This window comes from Anomaloglossus baeobatrachus, chromosome 2 (assembly GCF_048569485.1).
Source record: "Anomaloglossus baeobatrachus isolate aAnoBae1 chromosome 2, aAnoBae1.hap1, whole genome shotgun sequence".
In the NCBI taxonomy this organism is placed as follows: Eukaryota; Metazoa; Chordata; class Amphibia; order Anura; family Aromobatidae; genus Anomaloglossus; species Anomaloglossus baeobatrachus.
In genome coordinates this window covers 744662460-744684032 of record NC_134354.1, presented here as the reverse complement: position 1 = coordinate 744684032, position 21573 = coordinate 744662460, and the positions used below count along the sequence as shown (strand labels likewise).

Genomic DNA, 21573 nt, shown 5'->3' with positions numbered 1-21573 from the left:
GGAGTCCCTGCGTCTCCGTTTAGGAGGACGGGGTCTGGGATTAGGTGAAACAGACTCTGTTAGCTCTGCAGAGCGAGCTGGAGCAGCAGAGGCACCCTGAGAAGGGGGCTGAAGCATGCTTAGCAGCGTCCGAGACAACTGTCCAATGGAGTCTGCAAAGGACTGGGAAATAGCATTGGAAAAAGATGCTACCCAAGCCGGGGGTTCAGCCTGGGGAGACTCCAGGCTGAGGCACCACCACATTAGATTACAGTGTGGGTCTGTGCCCGGTTCAGGCAATACGAGCTTGCATGCAGAGCATGTAGTGTACAGCCTTGGAGCCTTGCTCCTAGTGTGAGACATGCTGCTGAGGAGGAGGTTCTATAATAAAGAATTAACTCCTTCAGAATGCCCTGAGAGTGTATAAAAGTGCACAACCAGAGGTTGTGACTTATCAGACCGCTATTATGTGTACCCTCCGGATTCCAAGCCTGGACCCCCAGCCAGATATTCACTCCTTCTGCAGAGCAGCCAGCGCCGACCAGTGTACTAAGAACGCTGAGAAAATGGCGCCAGAGTGAGGGGGGGGGGCGGGGGTTAACCCAGGAGCGGGAATCGGAGGGCTAAGGAGATGTACAGGGGAGGGAATCATCTCCTCAGAGAGGAGTGTCCTCCCCTGTGCAGAGCGGCCGGCGGGCGGCGCTGCAGTGTCCCCCTGCATGACTGACATGCAGGGGAACGAAACGAAACTAGGCCGCGGCTGAAGCCGGGGCCTAGAGTTATGCATGCGGCCGACAATCAGGCATCATCGGCGCGGTTCTCAGTAAAAACCGTGGAACCGGCCGGAAACACAGTAAAAAGCAGCATTATTAAAGTAAATCACTGTCCCCCCCAATAAAAGTGCCCCACATTGCAGAAGGACCCTCTGAATAACGTCTCTATACTTAGCTTTGAGACGCAGGGCCCAGTCCCTGGGTGGGGTGGGGGTTCAGTGCTCCGTCCAGCAGGGTCCTGCAAAAGGGCTGCGGATGGAGGCCGGTCTCCTGCAAGGCAGTGAGAACCGTGTTGGCTCTAACTTCAAGCCAGAGCCCCTAAGGGATGGTGAAGGAGCGCGGCATGAAGGGCTCCTGCCCTGAAGTCAACCTTAACAGCACCGCCGCCAGGGAGGTGAGAAGGGACATGCCGGGAGTCCAGTGGACCCGCTTTTCTTCCAAATCTTTAGAAAAAATGAAAAATCAAAAGAGTATGCATGTGTGTGTGACCTCCTGAACACAAAGCATGAAACTGGTTGGATTTGTCATCCGGGGAGTGTATATGCTCGGAGGGAGGAGCTACACTTTTAGTGTAGTACTTTGTGCGTCCTCCGGAGGCAGTAGCTATACACCCATGGTTTGGGTCTCCCATAAGGAACGATAAAGAAAGGTGATTATTTACATGACAAAGTTTGGATTGAGCTTCACAACACAGACTCATTCCTCACCATCAGCCACCAATACTTCACCCTGAGGAAAGGATCGCTGAAATGCGCGTCAGGGGAATAGCGGAATACTTTGGATCTTTCACAGACCACTTAAGGTATAATCCTCCTTGCATATTTGTACACGTTTATAATCTTTTGTTACATAGGACCTTTATACTATAATTTTTTTTATATATGGCATATGATTTGGACATTTAACCTTGCACTATGCACTTTGTCATATATTATGGATAGATATTTATTTAAACAAGGGGTCTTTGCACTAAGCACTTTATTTTCCTAGTAAAACCGCTGCTATAATTTATGGGAATTTTTCCTGCCTTATATTTATATGGATTTGTAAAGAATATTGATTTTAATTATTGAATAAAAATATTAATTTTAACGTTATTTACATCATTTCCATTATTTAATCCTCACAGATTTTTTATCTGAAGGTTTTTTTGATATTTATCAATACTCACCATGACTAAGACCAAGCTTGCCTGAAACGCGTTGTTTATGGTTACTGGGTGTACAGTTTTTACTTTTCTACAATAAATGAGATTTTAATTCTACATCGGGTTGGCCTTTTGCTCCATCGTTGACGTGTTGCTTGCTCTTCCCACAACACAGACAGGTACAAGGGTTCACGGTTTTTTGAATCAGTATGTACGTCCAAAAAAACGGGGAAAGTGAAACCCCTGTGGTAATATTGTTGCAGCAATTTTAGTAAATATCCAATCCTAAAATAATCGAAAAATGAATGACAACTGGATACAAATAAACTTTGATATTTTTATTAATTTATTTTGAAGGAAAATAAATTATACAACTTAAAAAATAAAAATTGAAAAATTAGGCGGCACATTTCTGCCCCGCCATACAGACCTGCTTCGTGTCAAGACTGCACAGCATTAGCCATCTGTCTTATAGTGGCACACATTCAAAATGGCCAATACCGTACACACATATATATATATATACTGTATAAAGTCCACAATCTAAAACTGCTCCACACTACGTATAGTGCGCGTACGAAGAAAGCGATCGTGTCACCGAGAGGTACAGAGGTCACCGGGGAACCATTTACAAAGACTGCGTCCTCTAGACAGAAAATACACTTTATTTAGGAAACATTCGGTAAAGTTTGTGAACCAGCCTCATCGTCGTACGGATACAATTCTGCACCATGAAATGAAAAATGGAGGGAAAGTGAAAAATCCGGGGGGCATCCGAGGGCTCGTGTGAAATGTGAGAGTGAGTTATAAGGATCCAAAAAACTTGCATAAAGGTTTAAAGCAAATAAAATGGAAGACAATTGGAATCTGCTACTTTTTGAGGGTTCTCGGAATACAAAAATTTAAGCGTTTACACCTTGTTATGCAATGATGAAAACAAAAAAAGTCCCACAAACATTAATATTTGTGTAGTATTAAAATCCCCACATAATCAGACAACTGTTATATACCCATATATTTCCGGTAATCCGGCTCAGGTCACTTCTGCATCAGAGGTGAGCAGAGCGGTAGACATGATGTCTGCAGATACAAGTATCGCACATCTGTCCTATTTATTAGCGATCTGGCAGCTTTCTCTACACGTGATGTCACTGGCCACACTGATTCCACTTCAGAACTGAATTACTCCTTAGAGGTATCGTCTGATAGCGCTGGTAAATACAATTTTGCAGTTTAGACCTTTTTCCAAATTTCAGCAGCTTTTGAGATATCAAAACTTTACTTTCAGCTCGTTGCCTTGGAAACCGACCACCGCTCTGACAGCGGAACATGAGCAGCGTTTACAAGCCCTATTGAGCTTGTAAGCACGGTTTTGAATCTGACCAGGATTGCTGGAGCACACGGTTACCTCAATCTTGGCCAGCTTCAGAACAGTGCTTACAAGCTCGACAGTAGCGGTGGTCTGTTACCTTGACAACAAGATACAAAGAGAAAAATAACAATGGTAATATCTGAAGAACAGCTGCAAATAGAAGTGGTTCTGTAACTCTTTGTACTTGTGATCACCCGCTGAATGCAGAGACTTAGGGGTACTTTACACGCTGCGACATCGCTAGCATCGGCTAGTGATGTCCAGCGCGATAGTACCCGCCCCCGTCGCACATGCGATATGTGTTGATTGCTGCCGAACATTATCGCTACGGCAGTGTCACACGCACATACCTGCTCGGTGACGTCGCAGTGACCGCCGAACAATCCCTCCTTCAAGGGGGAGGTGTGTTCGGCGTCACAGCGACGTCACTAATCGGCCGGCCAATAGAAGCGGAGGGGCGGAGATGAGCGGGACGTAACATCCCGCCTACCTTCTCCCTTCCGCATTGCCGTTGGGACGCAGGTAAGGAGATGTTTGTCGCTCCTGCGGGTTTACACACAGCGATGTGTGGAGCTGCAGGAGCGAGAAACAACATCGTACCTGCGGTCGACCCGCCATTATGGAAATGAACGACGTTACACAGATCAGCGAGATTGTACGCTTCTGTGCTTGTTCATTGTTCCATCTAGGATTTACACGTTGCGATGCTGGATGTGCGTCACTAACGACGTAACCCCGACGATATAGCGGTAGCGATGTTGCATCGTGTAAAGTTCCCCTAAGGTCCAGTATGTGGCAAAGTGATTTGTAAGTCCGACATTGAAGAGATAAACCCCTTTGTTATAAACAGCACCATAAAAGCCATTAAAAATCCATATACTTTAAATAGGCAGTTAGGCCAGTTTCACATTTGCGTTGTTTTGACGCAATCTGAATCCGTCACTAATATAGTACAGTTCATTTATTTATAGTGTAAGCACGACACCATGTGGACACATGCTTGTAGTGCATGAAGCACGGAGGTGCGCTTATACTGTAAATAAATGAACTGTACTACATTGGTGACGGATTCCGTGTGCGTCAAAACAACGCAAGTGTGAAACCGGCCTCAGTCGTCACGTCACGGTTTTCTTTGGGTACATTTTTTCAGGGAAAAAAAAGCTGAGCAATTTATGGGACCATTCACACGTTTGTATATCGTTAAAGGCTGTGTCTCCAGAAAAAAAACCAAACCTAAAAACACAGATATCAGTTTTTGGAGCCAAGGATCAAAACCTTTGCGTTTGTAAGGCTGCTTTCACACAGTTTTTTGCCATCAGGCACAATCCGGCAAAAACCTGAAAAAACGGATCCGGCGTCTGTTACCGCCGGATCTGTTTTTTTCTCCCATAGGCTTCTATTAGTGCCGGATGACCTTGTGTTCCATCCGGCTTTTGCCAGATCCGGCAAAATTTGCCTGTTCGATGGCCGGATGGAACGCTGAGGGGAAAGTTTGTCTCCGGCAAAAAAATGTATCGTGCTGGATCTGGCACCGTACGGCGTGTTTTATAATTGAAGTGTATGGATGCCATAAGGCGGCAAAAAAACGGATACGGCCGCCGGATCTGTTTTTTTGAACTGAGCATGCTCAGTAACACAACGGATCCGTCAAAAAACTGAAGGAACTGATGGAAAAAACTGATGCAACTGATCCGTTTTTTTTGCAGGATCCGTCGCATCAGTTTTTTCGCCGTATCGTGCCTGATGCCAAAAAATTGAGGTGTGAAAGCAGCCCAAAAATCACAGACAGCGCTGTAATGCCATCTGTGTACAATCTGTATTCCGTTTTTAGCTTTTATAGTGCACACGAAAAGCATCGCCATTATTTTTTGTTCTTTGCCTAAGAGAAAAAAAAAAATCACTGATGAAACGCTGATGTAAAAACGGATACTGATAAAAATCTGATCAAAAATACTGATGAAAATTGGTCTTTTTTTAAATGTATGTGAAAAATCACTGTCTAAATGAGATCCTATGTGCCTCATATCTGACGTTCACGGTATTCGTACAGACCGCATTGTCTTGACCAGCTGTGGGTCTCCTCAACCAAACTCATCAGCCTCATATACATTTGTTAGGGGTAAGAATTAAGTAACCTAAAATACTTAATTCAGCCATTTCACAGACCCAAATATATATTCTAGTTGATGTAGCCTAACATATATATTTACAAATGCTTTTGCCTTCGATTAATAATTCAGTGGTTTTCCTTAATGCAATATGGTAGTTTATGTAATTCAAAGAAAGTGTCTGGATCCTAGATAACGCCTAAGAGGATAACGAAATGGAGAACACCCGAAGTTTGGACCAACCAATTCAGTAGAGATGATGCAAGTTGCTTCACGCCCCGACTCGCGATGTTTGATTGGACTATATCTTGCCTACGCCCTACATGATTGCAACCATAGGGCGTATTGAAAGTAAGGCTTGAAACTTGCTTTTCTCACCATCTGCCATTAGCTGATGCTACTATAAACATTAGATGGTTGGCTGATCCTGTTAAAATTATCTGATAAGAGAAAGAACGTCTCGTGAAGGTCACAATGCTGATCTGTCTGTGTGTATTAAAAGGTAAAAAAAAAATAAAAATAAAAAGATGAAAAATCTTGTGAGATGCCCAAGCTCTGCTGTTCGTCATGTAAGTATGGGACTTACACATGAACGACCTACAGCCAATAGTATGTAATCAATTGAGGTCTACTCTCAGACTCCCCATCAATCAGCAGAAAAGGGGCTGTAATTGTCCACCATTGCTCTCGTAAATGCATCTGTGTTTGGTACAACACTCACTTTAATTGGGCCAAGCTGCCAAAAGACAAAAATATGGCAAAAACTGTAAAGGATTCCAGCGTAAATCCAGCCCCTGGAGAGAGAATCCCATGAGTCTAACCTTCTAGAAATGGAAAGCAGCCCGGCACTTCTGGGTAAAATAGAGGTGCCTTGTTAGGTTCCAAACCCATAATATAAAGTCATAAATCCAAGCACTTCTGAAGAGGTGAAAACAAACGAATGTATTCAAAGAAGCAACAGATCCAGTTTCAACGTTTCGGTCATCACACTGACCTTCATCAGTAAACGTGCTGCCAGAAGTAACGCTACCTGGATGGCACGAAGAGTGTCAACGTTGTCTGCCGCTGTACGGAACGCAGACAGCACTGACTTCACGCCATCCATCCAGGCAGGACGTTTACTGATGAAGGTCGGTGTGATGACCGAAACGTTTAAACTGGATCTGCTGCTTCTTTGAATACATTCACTTATTTTCACATGATCAGGAGTGCTTGGATTTATGACTTTAATTGACCTTATAGAAGGCCCTCATTCTACCTTTAGCCAGTGCCTAAAGTTCGGTACATGACGCTGTTCAAAAATATATACCCTATTCATTTTTACAGGCCAATGGCTGAAAGGTGCAATGTAGTCGCATCTGCAAAACCTTTATACCCATGACATACCCAGGAAAGGTGCCCTAGTACTAATCACTAGAGGGATGTGATGCCTTAGAGACCAGTCTACGCACGTCACCTTAGATCATGGTCCACTATTATAAATGTGTGCATTGTACGATGTGATAATAAAAATGCATTTGCACATTATAAGAAGCTTTCAAGCTCCTCAAGGACTTTATTGAACAGCTGAAAAGGCCAAAACTAAAAGGGTAACGTAAAAAACTGGACGTAATCTCGCCATTCACATACACAGGATCACATTCACCCCACAATGTGACCTGTAGACATTTAGCTTGGTTGGGCATGTTGTACAATCAGATGGTGATGTGTGCGGGCACCGGGCAAGGTAGGAGGCAGGTCCACTAAAGGACCATTTAGGGGAGCTGGTAAACGTCCACATTCGCTTGAATTATCCGCCCATGCAAACATAGCGATGATTACCCATCAAATGCTGGTCTGTCAAGTGATCAAATTGTTATTCCAGCATAAAAATGGATCTTTTCTGCACCATGTAAGCAGGAGATATGCTGCTGAGAGCATGATTCTGTATTCATGATCGTTCAGTCCCCATTGGGTTTTCATTAACCCATTTAAACAGGCCAGTAAGCAAGCACCGATCAACTTGAACATCGTAATGTACCGGCTCAAAAGTGTTGTGTCTAAATGGGCCTAAAAGGGGTTGCTCTGTGAAAAAAAAGTTATCACAAACCCACAAGAAAGGTGATAACATATCAGTGGGTGTCTGACCACAGGGACCTGCATGGATCAGAAGAATGGGGCACTTATCTCCATTACAATGGAAACTCCTGACCAGTGCTCTATTAATTCCCAATAGAGATGCTGAGCGTTGCGCTTGGATCTTTCCTACAGCCCTATAGAGAATGAATGAAGCAGCGAACAGGCATCCAACCGGGTTTCCTTGTTTTGTAATGGGGAGAAAAAAAAAAGAAAAAAAGAAAAAAAAAAAAAAAAAAAAAAAGAGCCCCTTTGGGAATAAAATGGTCACGTTCTGCTGACCGGACAGACACCAACCGATCAGCAAGTCATCACTGACCCAGCGGATAGGGTGTAACTTTTCATTTAAAAAGAGTAACACCAGTTACCAGCAGTGAGGGTTTTCTTTTTTGCCTGTCAATTATCTGCAATCATGGTTTTCGGTTTACTGCTTTTCTGAAGAACGTCTCTACTTAAAAGGGAACCAACCAGCAGGATTTTCATATATAAAGTAAAGCCAGTGCTATACTGGCGCTGAGATGCTGAATGTAAGCAGAGCTTTTGTTCTCAGATTGGATGTTTTATTTCAGAGATATATGTAAGTAAAGTTCCAGCAATGCACTGCTATTTGATTGACAGATGCAACAGGAAGGGAATATGCGAGTTGGGTCTTGCTATCTATACAAGCCCTTTTCTGCCTGCCTGGCCTTCCGCCCCTGTTGCTGTTATAGACATTAATTCAAGTGCAGGCAGGCAGACAGGGGTGGAAGGCTAGGCAGGCAGACAGGGGTGGGAAGAGATAGCAAGACCCAACCCGCATATTCACTTCCTGTTGCACCTGTCAATCAAATAACAGTGCATTACTGGAACTTTACTTGCACATATCTTTGAAATAAAACATCCAATCTCAGAACAAAAGCTCTGCTTATATTCAGCCTCCTAGCGCGAGTATAGCACTGGCTTTACTTTATATATGAAAATCCTGCTGGTTGGTTGCCTTTAAATCTATAGAGTTCTATGTAGTGCAATGTGAAAAAAACAAAATAAGTAAGAGTTATATGCAATGTATACAGAACGGACCCTGTAGAGGAAAAGATCGATACCGGCATGGGGAATCTTCTGATCTCCATAAGAAAAAATAAATAATTCAGAGAACCAATACTGATGAGTAAATATACTGCGGCTTTCTTCTACCTCACACTAGTCACGATGCCTTTGGGCAGGATCAGGTCACACCAGGTTAGATCGGGAAAATCTTTGCCATGGCTTCATACGGGAGGAAGGTGTCAGATCCCATTCTCACCTCTTGTATCTACCATTGACATACTGAAGTGCACACAGTCCCATACTATGACCCTAGATCCACATTAAGTGTAAGTCATGTGACTTTAGTACGACTCGGGGCGAGTTTGGGTTCAGACGGCCATATTTCACAGTCCATATACAGACCCCCACCGGTCTGAAAATTACAGCCACAGTGTCATATATGTGGTTGTGAGATCAGGTCAGGAGATCCCCAGTCAGTCCACAATTGCACTCTATATACAGACATGACATAAGAGTGAACCCGGCCTAAGAAAACTAAACGTTCATTGTACAGAAGTTACTGAGCACCAGATATATGCTCACAAGAGACGTTCATGAAGAATTAAGCTTGCTTCCTGTAGACGTTTGTTTGCTCCTACCTTAAAATCCTGCTGGAGCTGTGCACATAGCCTATAGATCGTTTTACGAGGACAGATAAGCTGCCCAAATGAATGTTGATCGCTGATATAGGCGGATGATGGCCCTTACTTCATGCCAAGTAATCATGCAAACAGCATGGGGACTAACTGATCGTCACACGTGCCCTATGTATGGTCGGCTGAATGAACGTTCCTAAAACTGCTGGTACCTGGAAACTGGCAGTGATCACTCATCAAAAAAGTCATAGTTGTTGCCAGCACATTCCCTGTTTAGATGGTAAAATGCACTGCCGAGAACGATGACATTTGACGAGTGATCACTGCCAGTTTTCAGGTACCAGCAGAACAACAACAAAATGCAAACTAATTATGGACTGGGCAGAATGAATGTCTTCTCCTTGCAGCTGGCAACGGCCAGAGCTCCAAATTGAGCACCGATCAACTAGTTATATTGTGTGGGATGGCGGCTCGATATCGGCAAGAATCTTCTCATGTAATACAACTTACAGGGGCTTTACACGCTGCGACATCGCTAGCGATTTATCGTCAGGTTGACGTCGTTAGTGACGCACATCCGGCGCCGTTAGCGTCATCGCAGCGTGTGACACCAAGGAGCAACGATCGCAAAAACTGCAAAGATCGTTGATACGTTGCTCCTTTTCAAAATGTCGTTGTTGGTGCATGCCGCTGGTTGTTCGTCGTTCCTGCGGCGTCACACATTGCTATGTGCGACACCGCAGGATCGACGAACATCTCCTTACCTGCGTCCACCGGCAATGAGGAAGGAAGGAGGTGGGCGGCATGTTCCGGCCGCTCATCTCTGCCTCTCCTCTGCTATTAAACGGCTGCCGTGTGACGCCGAACGCACCTCCCCCTTGAAGGAGGGATTGTTCGGCGGTCACTGCGACGTCGCTGAACAGGTATGTGCATGTGACGGTGCCGTAGCGATAATGTTCGCTACGGCAGCGATCACCACATATCGCACCAACGACGGGGGTGGGTGCTATCGCGCACGACATCGCTAGCAATGTCGCAGCGTGTAACGCCGCCTTTACACATGGGGATGTGCTACAGAAAGTCAAGCAATGATTTTTATGACTCCATAAAATAAACAGCTGACTGTTTGTCAACTTCTTGCCAGGAGTAGTGATGAGCGAGCTTTACTACGCTCGTTACTGGTAACTAGTGATGAGCGGGCACTACCATGCTTCGGTGCTCTGTACTCGTAACTAGTGATGAGCGGGCACTACCATGCTTCGGTGCTCTGTACTCGTAACTAGTGATGAGTGGGCACTATCATGCTCAAGTGCTCTGTACTCGTAACTAGTGATGAGCGGGCACTACCATGCTCGGGTGCTCAGTACTCGTAACTAGTGATGAGCGGGCACTACCATGCTCAGGTGCTCAATACTTGTAATGAGCAGTCAGACTCTTGGACGGGCTCAGTGCATGTACCGAGTATAATGCAAGTCAATGGGGAACTCGCAATTTTCCAGAAGATCTTCGGGAAAAATGTTCTTGAGTTCCCTATTGTCTTCCATTATACTCGGTACACACGTTGAGCCCGTCCAAACATCAGACTGCCTGTTTTGAGTACCGAGCACCCAAGCATACTAGTGCTCACTCATCACTAGCTAGGATGATTACGTGAGCAATTTATGGGAACGAGCATTTTCATGAACCTGTATTCTTAATGTAAATGGACCAATGGGCCTTTAGTCTCTGGGCGCCTTTGCCTGGCATGGATGTCTATTAACGACCAGTGTATTACTATGCCTATAGATTGCAGTGGGGAGCTCCATTAAAAGGGAATCTGTGAGCAGGTTTTTAATATGCAAGCTGAGGACAGTATGCTATAAGAGTTCAAAAATAAAATGCAACTATGCCCCTCTTATTTATTTGTGTGTGTGCGCTATTGTTTACGTAATTTAAATTGCTTTATTTCCCTGCAATTATCAATACAGGACTAGAAACTCACGCACACGCCAGTCCAGCACGCCCCCTGCTGTGATTGGCACCTCACAGTCAATGCACAATCTCTATAGAGCGTGTGGTGTGGGTGGGACAGCTCCCAGGGCTCAGCTACATGCTTAAAACTCAATTCTTTGATTGTGACAGAACGGCTGCATCCAGTCATCTAAGTGATACACCGTTGGATTCAGAATCCTCTTGCCTACAATGTTGTAGTCAGATGAGGTAGCAAAAATCTGCTGATAGATTCCCGTTAACGTACACTGAGGCTGTTCCCACACATTCGTATTTGGACTGTGATTTCCAGAGTGGCTGCCGGTCGTCCTAATGGCCCACACACAATATAAGCCGATGATGGCTGCCGAGTTCTGGGCAAACTTCATACAGCCGGTCAGGAAATCACAGTATGTACCCAGACCGTGAAACCGACCGGACACCTTCATTATTGCCTCCTGCTCTCGAGAAGCTACAGGTCTTCATACATAAATTCTGCAAGTAATAAAAAAAATAAAATACATTTTTGGGAATAACTATGCAGAAGTAAAACTATATAAAAATATCTGGTGCAAATATTTAATTTATTTCGATATACATCCTAGAGCTGATTGTGTTGGCTTTTGTGAAAATCATGATTATGTACAAACACGCACACATATATATACACACACACACACATACATATGTACAATGTATATACAGGCACATGCATATATATATACACACATATGTGTGAGTATATGGGAAAAGTTAATACACAAAATATATGTCTACACACGAGAGCGTATCCAGACATATGTATATACAAATGCATACATGTACAATACAGTCTTTATGATGGCAGTCTCTGCTGTAAGAGGCCTTCAACAAAAGAAGGTGATATTTTATTATAAAAACGGGAGAAAGTGCCAATGATTTTATGATGATTTGCTCTGTCACACTACTACGTAGTAGGTTCACGTTGAAAGTATTCCCTGGCATGTCACTGTATATGGTCATCCATTGCAAAAGAAGGATTTTTGTGTACTCACCGTAAAATCTCTTTCTCTGATACTTCATTGGGGAAAACAGGACCGTGGAACTCAGGGGTCCTAAATTTGACGGCATGGCTATTGAATCTTGGGTCCTAGCCCAGGTGGGCTTCTCTCCCAGAGTGATTCAGACCATGATCAGGGCCCGCAGCTCGCCCAGGAGCCAGTCGACGGCTGCGTCAGAGGGCTCCTGGGTGAGCTGCTTGTCTAGATGGTTTTCGGGCCCTGATCATGGTCTGAATCACTCTGGGAGAGAAGCCCGCCTGGGCTAGGACCCAAGATTCAATAGCCAGGCCGTCAAACTTAGGGCCCCTGAGTTCCATGGTCCTGTGCCCCCCAATGAAATGAAAGAGGAAAAAAAAAAAAAAAAAAAAAAGTGTCCTTTTGCATAGGAAAGTATTATTCACTAAGCTTTCCTATAAAATGTATGCCAAAGTCCAGCATATGCCCCAAGTAGACCCTTGTAGAATATGCTGGGTGCATAGGGGCCTATGGACATGTCAGTGGTTTGCGGCGAGGAAGACTCCCAAAGTAACCTGCCTGGTATTATCATTTTCCGTTTCATTCAAACAGTCTAATTGGCAAGAAAGGACAGGGCGGTCCATAGGCGACTTCACGTGCAGGGTCATAGGTATTCGGTGCCAGATCGGTCACCCTGTTGACTTATAATTGGGTCCGACTAAGCGCATTATTCTTCTCGATTTTGTTAGAGAGACTCTAGTCATAAACCGAGCCTTTGGCCAAGTACACATGGGTGCATTTTCGGTCCGTGAACAGCACATGGACCAACGATAACCCATGGGCGCTAGCCCATTGCCTATTTTTTGACACAGACCTAAAGGTCAAGGTGGGGGAAAAAAAAATGGTAGCATGCGCTAATCTGTCCGACCAACTAGCGCTTGTAAATAAAAGGCGCCCCCCCCCGTGCCGATCACGCAAGGAGCCGTGGACGCGACCGGTCCAAGTAGTTTAATGCCTGTGTGAATGTAGCCCTAAACTCATCATTACAAACCTTTAGCGCTCACTGACGAGGACCTACCAGCTTTCCCGCCTGTTTCTCCCAAAAGCAATACCAATTGTCTTAGGACTCTCTATTGTCCTGATTCTCTGTTACTCCTCCTGGAAATAAATGATGAAAGTGACAAATGGGCGTTTCCATTCGCTTAGCCAATAAAGGGTGTCCCCTGCACAGTCCAATACAGTCAGCAATGAACGGACCGGGTCCAAGAAGTGCAATGGCGACACCCATATTTCCAGGAGGGACAATAGAGGGATAACACAACACAAACACTAACCATGATTTGCGATTTTAGAAAGGAAAACAATGATTGACTAAAACATACATGCCGGGAGAGCAGACAGATCCAAAAATTAAGATGAGCCTCTCCGAAATGAACGCTATGCGAAAAGGAGTCACGAAAGTGGAGAGAAAAAAAAAAAAAAAAAATTACTGCAACGTAATGTTATGAAAGTGCGATTTTTGGGGGATTTTTTGTAGTTTTTTTCTTTCTTCCTTAAAATGTCTAAACAGTAACAGCAATAATCAGTGCACGATGAAATGTGAGAATCCCGTCCCCTGGGCAGGAAAAAAAAAATAAAATAAAAATTAGGAAAAAAAATCCTGAACACTAAAGCTTTATGGTTGGAGAGAAAAAAAAAAATTAATTACTCTACAAAGCTCACAAGTTCTTCCAAAACGACTTTCCATTAAAACAGCATGCTGGTAAAAGCGATGTGAGAGTTGCTGTCATGCTGGCAGAATGACATTGGCAATAGAATTCGTCCCTTAGTAATGTAAGGCAGGGGGACCCTCATATTTATGCCGCACAGAAGTCCGCAGTGTTTGCCTTCTGGATAAATATTCGGGTGGTCCTGCTCCAGCACTCACGTCATCCGGATATGTTGGGCGGGAGATTACGCCATGTATATGAAGGTGTTGATATCGGACTCGTCTCTTCGGATGTATTTGTGTTCTATAAGCCATTCAATTTGTTCTTTGATCATTTTTTTCTGCGGCAAAAACATGTTTTTCAAAATTTCTACAAGTTCTGTCTGGAGCTGGGCGTTCGTGATTTTCTTCCTCATCTTCATGATTTGAATAATGGCCTCCTAAAATAAAAGAAAGGTGCATGGCTTTTTAGGAAAAAACGCACGAACAGGAGCAGGGACCAAGGCACAGCACTGCCGCTGATACCAGGACGCCAACACAGGACACTTTGGGGGTCTCCTTAAGGAGTCTTATTGCAAATGCTTCGTCTAGTGGAGGCAGCTTCTCAGAAGGTCAATGTCCCACACTTTCAAGTGACTGGTCACTTTAAAAAGTTTCTTAAAGGGAACCTGTCACCACTTTTTTGGCCTATAAGCTGCGGCCACCACCAGTGGGCTCTTATACACAGCATGTTAGAGATCTGTATATAAGAGCCCAGGCCGGGGGTATAACATAAAAAACATTTTATAATACTTACCTAACGGTCATGCGGTGGGCCTTATGGGCGTCTCCGTTCTCCGGTGCCGGCGCCTCCTCTTTCGGCCATCTTCGTCCTCCTTCTGAAGCCTGGGTGCATGACGGGTCCTACGTCATACACACTCGCCGGTCCTGCGCAGGCGCACTACAATACTTTGACCTGCCCTGTTCAGGGCAGATCAAAGTGAGCCTGCTCAGGACTTGACTGCCGGCGAGTGTGGATGACGTCGGACCCGTCATGCACCGCGGCTAGAGAAAAAGGAGCACAAAGATAGCCAAAAGAGGCGGCGCCGGCACCGGACAACGGAGACACCCATAAGGCCCACCGCGCGACCGTTAAGTAAGTATGTTTTTTATGTTATACCCCCGACCTGGGCTCTTATAGACAGCATGTTAGAATATTGTATATAAGAGCCTGGTGGTGGTGGCCGCAGCTTATAGGCCAAAAAAGTGGTGACAGGTTCCCTTTAAAGGGAATCTGTAACCAGGTTTTTGCCACCTAATCTGAGAGCAGCCTAATGTAGGGGCAGAGATCCTGATTCCAGCGATGTGTCGCTTACTGGGCTGCTTAGTGTAGTTTTGATAAAATTCCTGGTTAATCAGCAGGAGATCATCATTACATATTCCTGGGCTCTGTATAACTGCTAGATCTGCAGCAGAGAAAACATTGAGTTTATCAAAATGACAGCAAACAGCTCAGTAAGTGACAAATGGCTGGAATCCGGGTCTCTGTATCATGTTGCTCTCAGATGGGGGGGGGGGGGGGGGGACAAAAAACCTGATGACAAATTCCCTTTAAGGGGACTGTTAGCACAAAATGACTGTTCAAACCAAATACAGGGGCTCCAAGCATCATGGGGAGCTAAGCCTTTAAGTGCACCTTCCCGCCTGCTTGCTTTACATACATCTCCTACTCTCTCTGTCTGTGTGAAGCCAGCGCTGTCAAAGAAGAGTGGAGGCTGGAGATAGCGGCAAAACAGGCAAGTGGGGAAATGTATTTAAATAATTAGAACTAGCTGGACCATTATTAAAATTTCTAGTTAAAATCTTCAAATAACAATTTGGATTTTAAATGTCGGAATATTTTTTTCATTTTTGATAAGTATTTAATGGGGGGGGGGGAACAGAAAACAAACTATCACTTATCCACAAAATAGCTTTTAAATGTACGATCACTGAGGTATAATGACTGATCCCCAACTAATCTAAGTGCCCTGTCAATAGAGCGCCTGCACGACCACTGCCCTGTCAATAGAGCGCCTGCACGACCACTGCCCCATTCACTTCTATGGGCCTGAAGGAGAGCGCTGCTTAGTTAGTCCCAAGGAAGTCCCTACAGTGATGGGCGGACAAGTGCACCTGGCTCCATTCACACAGAAGCCCTTGGGACCCCGGTTCCTGGGATTGCCGGACAGTGCAGTGTGTAGACTAACAATCTGACATGTATGCCCTTTCGAGGTAATAGGGGTAAGTTACTGATCGCTGGGACCCCCACGAATCCTGGGAATGGAGCTCTGTAACGCTTATCTAAATATAGTCCAGGGCGAGCAATCGCACCTCTGCTACATTCATTCTCTAAGGATCTGCTGGGTGTTACAAACCTACGGAGTGAGAGATTTACCAGAATACATTGCATAAAGGGCTATTCGGTAAAAGGAATTAGACCACTGATGTCCTGCCCACATGTACCTGTGTCCTCAGTATTCGTAGCTGCACAATGCCTTCATTTTCTTCCTCCCTCATCCTTTCGGTGGTTAGCTGTAAGCGGCCAATCAAATTAATCTTTCCTCGTTTCTGAACTTTGCCATTTTTTCTGCAAGTCAAAGACAAGTCAAGTTGTAAAAAGGATCGGTGGGGGTGAGAAGGGAAAGAAGGGAATTTTGTTTACTTACCGTAAATTCCTTTTCTTCTAGCTCCAATTGGGAGACCCAGACAATTAGGTGTATAGCTATGCCTCCGGAGGCCACACAAAGTATTACACTAAAAGTGTAAAGCCCCTCCCCTTCAGCCTATACACCCCCCGTGCTGCCACGGGTTCCTCAGTTTTGGTGCAAAAGCAAGAAGGAGGAAAAAATTATAAACTGGTTTAAAGTAAATTCAATCCGAAGGAATATCGGAGAACTGAAACCATTCAACGTGAACAACATGTGTACACAAAAACAGGGGCGGGTGCTGGGTCTCCCAATTGGAGCTAGAAGAAAAGGAATTTACGGTAAGTAAACAAAATTCCCTTCTTCTTTGGCGCTCCATTGGGAGACCCAGACAATTGGGACGTCCAAAAGCAGTCCCTGGGTGGGTAAATAATACCTCATAATAGAGCCGTAACGGCTCCGTCCTACAGGTGGGCAACCGCCGCCTGAAGGACTTGCCTACCTAGGCTGGCATCTGCCGAAGCATAGGTATGCACCTGATAGTGTTTCGTGAAAGTGTGCAGGCTCGACCAGGTAGCTGCCTGACACACCTGCTGAGCCGTAGCCTGGTGTCGCAAGGCCCAGGACGCTCCCACGGCCCTGGTAGAATGGGCCTTCAGCCCTGAGGGAACCGGAAGCCCCGAGGAACGATAAGCTTCGAGAATTGGTTCCTTGATCCACCGAGCCAGGGTTGATTTGGAAGCTTGTGTCCCTTTACGCTGGCCAGCGACAAGGACAAAGAGTGCATCCGAACGGCGTAGGGGCGCCGTACGAGAAATGTAGACTCTGAGTGCTCTCACCAGATCTAACAAGTGCAAATCCTTTTCACACTGGTGAACTGGATGAGGGCAAAAAGAAGGTAAGGAGCTATCCTGATTGAGATGAAAGGGGGATACCACCTTAGGGAGGAATTCCGGAACCGGACGCATAACCACCTTGTCCTGGTGAAACACCAGGAAAGGAGCTTTGCATGACAACGCTGCTAGCTCAGACACTCTCCGAAGTGAAGTGACTGCTACTAGAAAAACCACTTTCTGCGAAAGGCGTGCGAGCGAAATATCCCTCATTGGCTCGAACGGTGGTTTCTGAAGAACCATCAGCACCCTGTTCAGATCCCAGGGTTCTAACGGACGCTTGTAAGGAGGGACGATGTGACAAACCCCTTGCAGGAACGTGCGTACCTGTGGGAGTCTGGCCAGGCGCTTCTGAAAAAACACAGAGAGCGCAGAGACTTGTCCCTTAAGGGAGCCTAGCGACAAACCCTTTTCCAATCCGGATTGAAGAAAGGACAGAAAAGTGGGCAAGGCAAATGGCCAGGGAGAGAAACCCTGAGCAGAGCACCACGACAGGAATATTTTCCACGTCCTGTGGTAGATCTTGGCGGACGTTGGTTTCCTAGCCTGTCTCATGGTGGCAATGACCTCTTGAGATAATCCTGAAGACGCTAAGATCCAGGACTCAATGGCCACACAGTCAGGTTGAGGGCCGCAGAATTCAGATGGAAAAACGGCCCTTGAGACAGCAAGTCTGGTCGGTCTGGCAGTGCCCACGGTTGGCCGACCGTGAGATGCCACAGATCCGGGTACCACGACCTCCTCGGCCAGTCTGGAGCGACGAGGATGGCGCGGCGGCAGTCGGCCCTGATCTTGCGTAACACTCTGGGCAACAGTGCCAGAGGGGGAAACACATAAGGAAGCTGAAACTGCGACCAATCCTGAACTAAGGCGTCTGCCGCCAGAGCTCTGTGATCTTGAGATCGAGCCATGAATGTTGGGACCTTGTTGTTGTGCCGTGACGCCATTAGGTCGACGTCCGGCATCCCCCAGCGGCAACAGATCTCCTGAAACACGTCCGGGTGAAGGGACCATTCCCCTGCGTCCATGCCCTGGCGACTGAGAAAGTCTGCTTCCCAGTTTTCTACGCCCGGGATGTGAACTGCGGAGATGGTGGAGGCCGTGGCTTCCACCCACATCAAAATCCGCCGGACTTCTTGGAAGGCTTGCCGACTGCGTGTTCCACCTTGGTGGTTGATGTAAGCCACCGCTGTGGAGTTGTCCGACTGAATTCGGATCTGCTTGCCTTCCAGCCACTGCTGGAACGCTTTTAGGGCAAGATACACTGCCCTGATCTCCAGAACATTGATCTGAAGTGAGGACTCTTGCTGAGTCCACGTACCCTGAGCCCTGTGGTGGAGAAAAACTGCTCCCCACCCTGACAGACTCGTGTCCGTCGTGACCACCGCCCAGGATGGGGGTAGGAAGGATTTCCCCTTCGATAATGAGGTGGGAAGAAGCCACCACCGAAGGGAAGCTTTGGTTGCCTGAGAGAGGGAGACGTTCCTGTCTAGGGACGTCGGCATCCTGTCCCATTTGCGTAGGATGTCCCATTGAAGAGGACGCAGGTGAAACTGCGCGAAAGGAACTGCCTCCATTGCTGCCACCATCTTCCCCAGGAAGTGCATGAGGCGCCTCAAGGGGTGTGACCGACCTTGAAGGAGAGATTGCACCCCTGTCTGTAGTGAACGCTGTTTGTCCAGCGGAAGCTTCACTATCGCTGGAAGAGTATGAAACTCCATGCCAAGATATGTCAGCGATTGGACCGGTGTCAGATTTGACTTTGGAAAATTGATGATCCACCCGAAACTCTGGAGAGTCTCCAGAGTAACGTTGAGGCTGTGTTGGCATGCCTCTTGAGAGGGTGCCTTGACCAGCAGATCGTCTAAGTAAGGTATCACCGAGTGACCCTGAGAGTGGAGGACCGCAACTACTGTAGCCATGACCTTGGTGAAAACCCTTGGGGCTGTCGCCAGGCCGAACGGCAGTGCCGCGAACTGAAGGTGTTCGTCTCCTATGGCGAAGCGCAGGAAGCGCTGATGCTCTGGAGCAATCGGTACATGGAGATAAGCATCTTTGATATCGATCGATGCTAGGAAATCTCCTTGGGACATTGAGGCGATGACGGAGCGGAGGGATTCCATCCGGAACCGCCTGGTCATTACGTGTTTGTTGAGCAGTTTTAGATCCAAAACAGGACGGAAAGACCCGTCCTTCTTTGGAACCACAAACAGGTTGGAGTAGAAACCGTGACCCTGTTGCTGAAGAGGAACCGGGACCACCACTCCTTCTGCCTTCAGAATGCCCACCGCCTGCAGAAGAGCCTCGGCTCGCTCGGGAGGCGGAGATGTTCTGAAGAATCGAGTCGGAGGACGAGAGCTGAACTCTATCCTGTAACCGTGAGACAAAATGTCTCTAACCCAACGGTCTTTTACTTGTGGCAGCCAGGTGTCGCAAAAGCGGGAGAGCCTGCCACCGACCGAGGATGCGGTGTGAGGAGGCCGTAAGTCATGAGGAAGCCGCCTTGGTAGCGGCACCTCCGGCGGTCTTTTTAGGGCGTGATTTGGACCGCCATGCGTCGGAGTTCCTCTGATCCTTCTGAGGCCTTTTGGACGAGGAAAATTGGGACCTGCCCGCCCCCCGAAAGGACCGAAACCTCGACTGTCCCCTCCTCTGTTGGGGTGTTTTTGGTTTGGCCTGGGGTAAGGATGTTTCCTTTCCCTTGGATTGTTTGATGATTTCATCCAATCTCTCACCAAACAAGCGGTCGCCAGAAAATGGCAAACCAGTTGAGCACTTTTTGGAAGCCGAATCTGCCTTCCATTCCCGTAGCCACAAGGCCCTGCGTATTGCCACCGAATTGTCGGCTGCAACCGCCGTACGGCTCGCAGAGTCCAGGATAGCATTAATAGCGTAGGACGCAAATGCCGACGTTTGAGAGGTTATGGACGCCACCTGCGGCGCAGACGTACGTGTGAGTGCGTCAATTTGCGCCTGACCAGCTGAGATAGCTTGGAGTGCCCATACGGCTGCGAATGCTGGAGCAAAAGACGCGCCGATAGCTTCATAGATGGATTTCAACCAGAGCTTCATCTGTCTGTCAGTGGCATCCTTGAGTGAAGCTCCATCTTCCACTGCAACTATGGATCTAGCCGCCAGTCTGGAGATTGGAGGATCCACCTTGGGACACTGAGTCCAGCCCTTGACCACGTCAGGGGGGGAAGGGGTAACGTGTATCCTTAAGGCGCCTGGAAAAACGCTTATCTGGACAAGCTCGGTGTTTCTGGACTGCCTCTCTGAAGTCAGAGTGGTCCAGAAACATACTCCTTGTACGCTTAGGAAACCTGAAACGGAATTTCTCCTGCTGAGAAGCTGACTCCTCCACTGGAGGAGCTGAGGGAGAAATATCCAACATTTGATTGATGGACGCAATAAGATCATTCACTATGGCGTCCCCATCAGGAGTATCAAGGTTGAGAGCGGCTTCAGGATCAGAATCCTGATCAGCTAGCTCCGCTTCATCATACAGAGAGTCCTCTCGCTGAGACCCTGAACAATGTGATGATGTCGAGGGGATTTCATAGCGAGCTCGCTTAGTCGGTCTGGGACTGCGTTCCATGTCAGAGACCTCACCCTGGGATCTAGGAGACACCCCTGGAGGACATTGCTGTTCCAACTGAGGGGAACCAGGAGGCAATGATTCCACAGTGCCCATGGCTTGAGATGCCGGTCTGGACTGCAAGGCTTCTAATATCTTAGCCATAGTCTCAGAAAGTCTTTCAGTAAAAACTGCAAACTCCGTCCCTGTCACCTGGACAGTGTTAATAGGTGGTTCTCCCTGGGCCACCCTTAGCAGAGGCTCCGGCTGAGTAAGCGCCACAGGGGCCGAGCATTGCACACAATGAGGGTCAGTGGAACCTGCCGGCAGTATAGCCGTACATGCTGCACAGGCAGCATAGTAAGTCTGTGCTTTGGCACCCTTGCTATTTGTGGACGACATGCTGTTGTCTCCTCTGAGCAATACAGGAGGGTATATAGCCAAAAACAACCGTGCACCATACAGTGTAAAGTATAGCCTATAATCATATAATCTATAAGTACACTTCTGCACCAGTGGGGCCAGCACCTAGGTGCTGCTTACCGCCCGCACAATGCGGTTGTGTGGTCACCAGAATTCCTGCCTGGGTCTCCCTGAGCTTGTCTCCCTTC

General features: G+C 46.7%; 1 protein-coding gene across 1 annotated transcript in view; it reads right to left on the bottom strand.

Moving 5' to 3' along the window:
- Positions 1–12481: 12481 nt before the first annotated feature.
- Positions 12482–21573, bottom strand: part of CUL5 (cullin 5) — a 118461-nt gene continuing 109369 nt past the window's right edge. Inside the window, exons 18-19 of the mRNA XM_075337434.1 lie at positions 16311–16434; positions 12482–14266 (exon numbers count right to left, since the gene is read on the bottom strand). Coding sequence (XP_075193549.1) covers positions 14072–14266; positions 16311–16434 — 319 coding nt within the window. The 3' untranslated portion in view covers positions 12482–14071. The remainder of the gene's footprint in view (positions 14267–16310; positions 16435–21573) is intronic.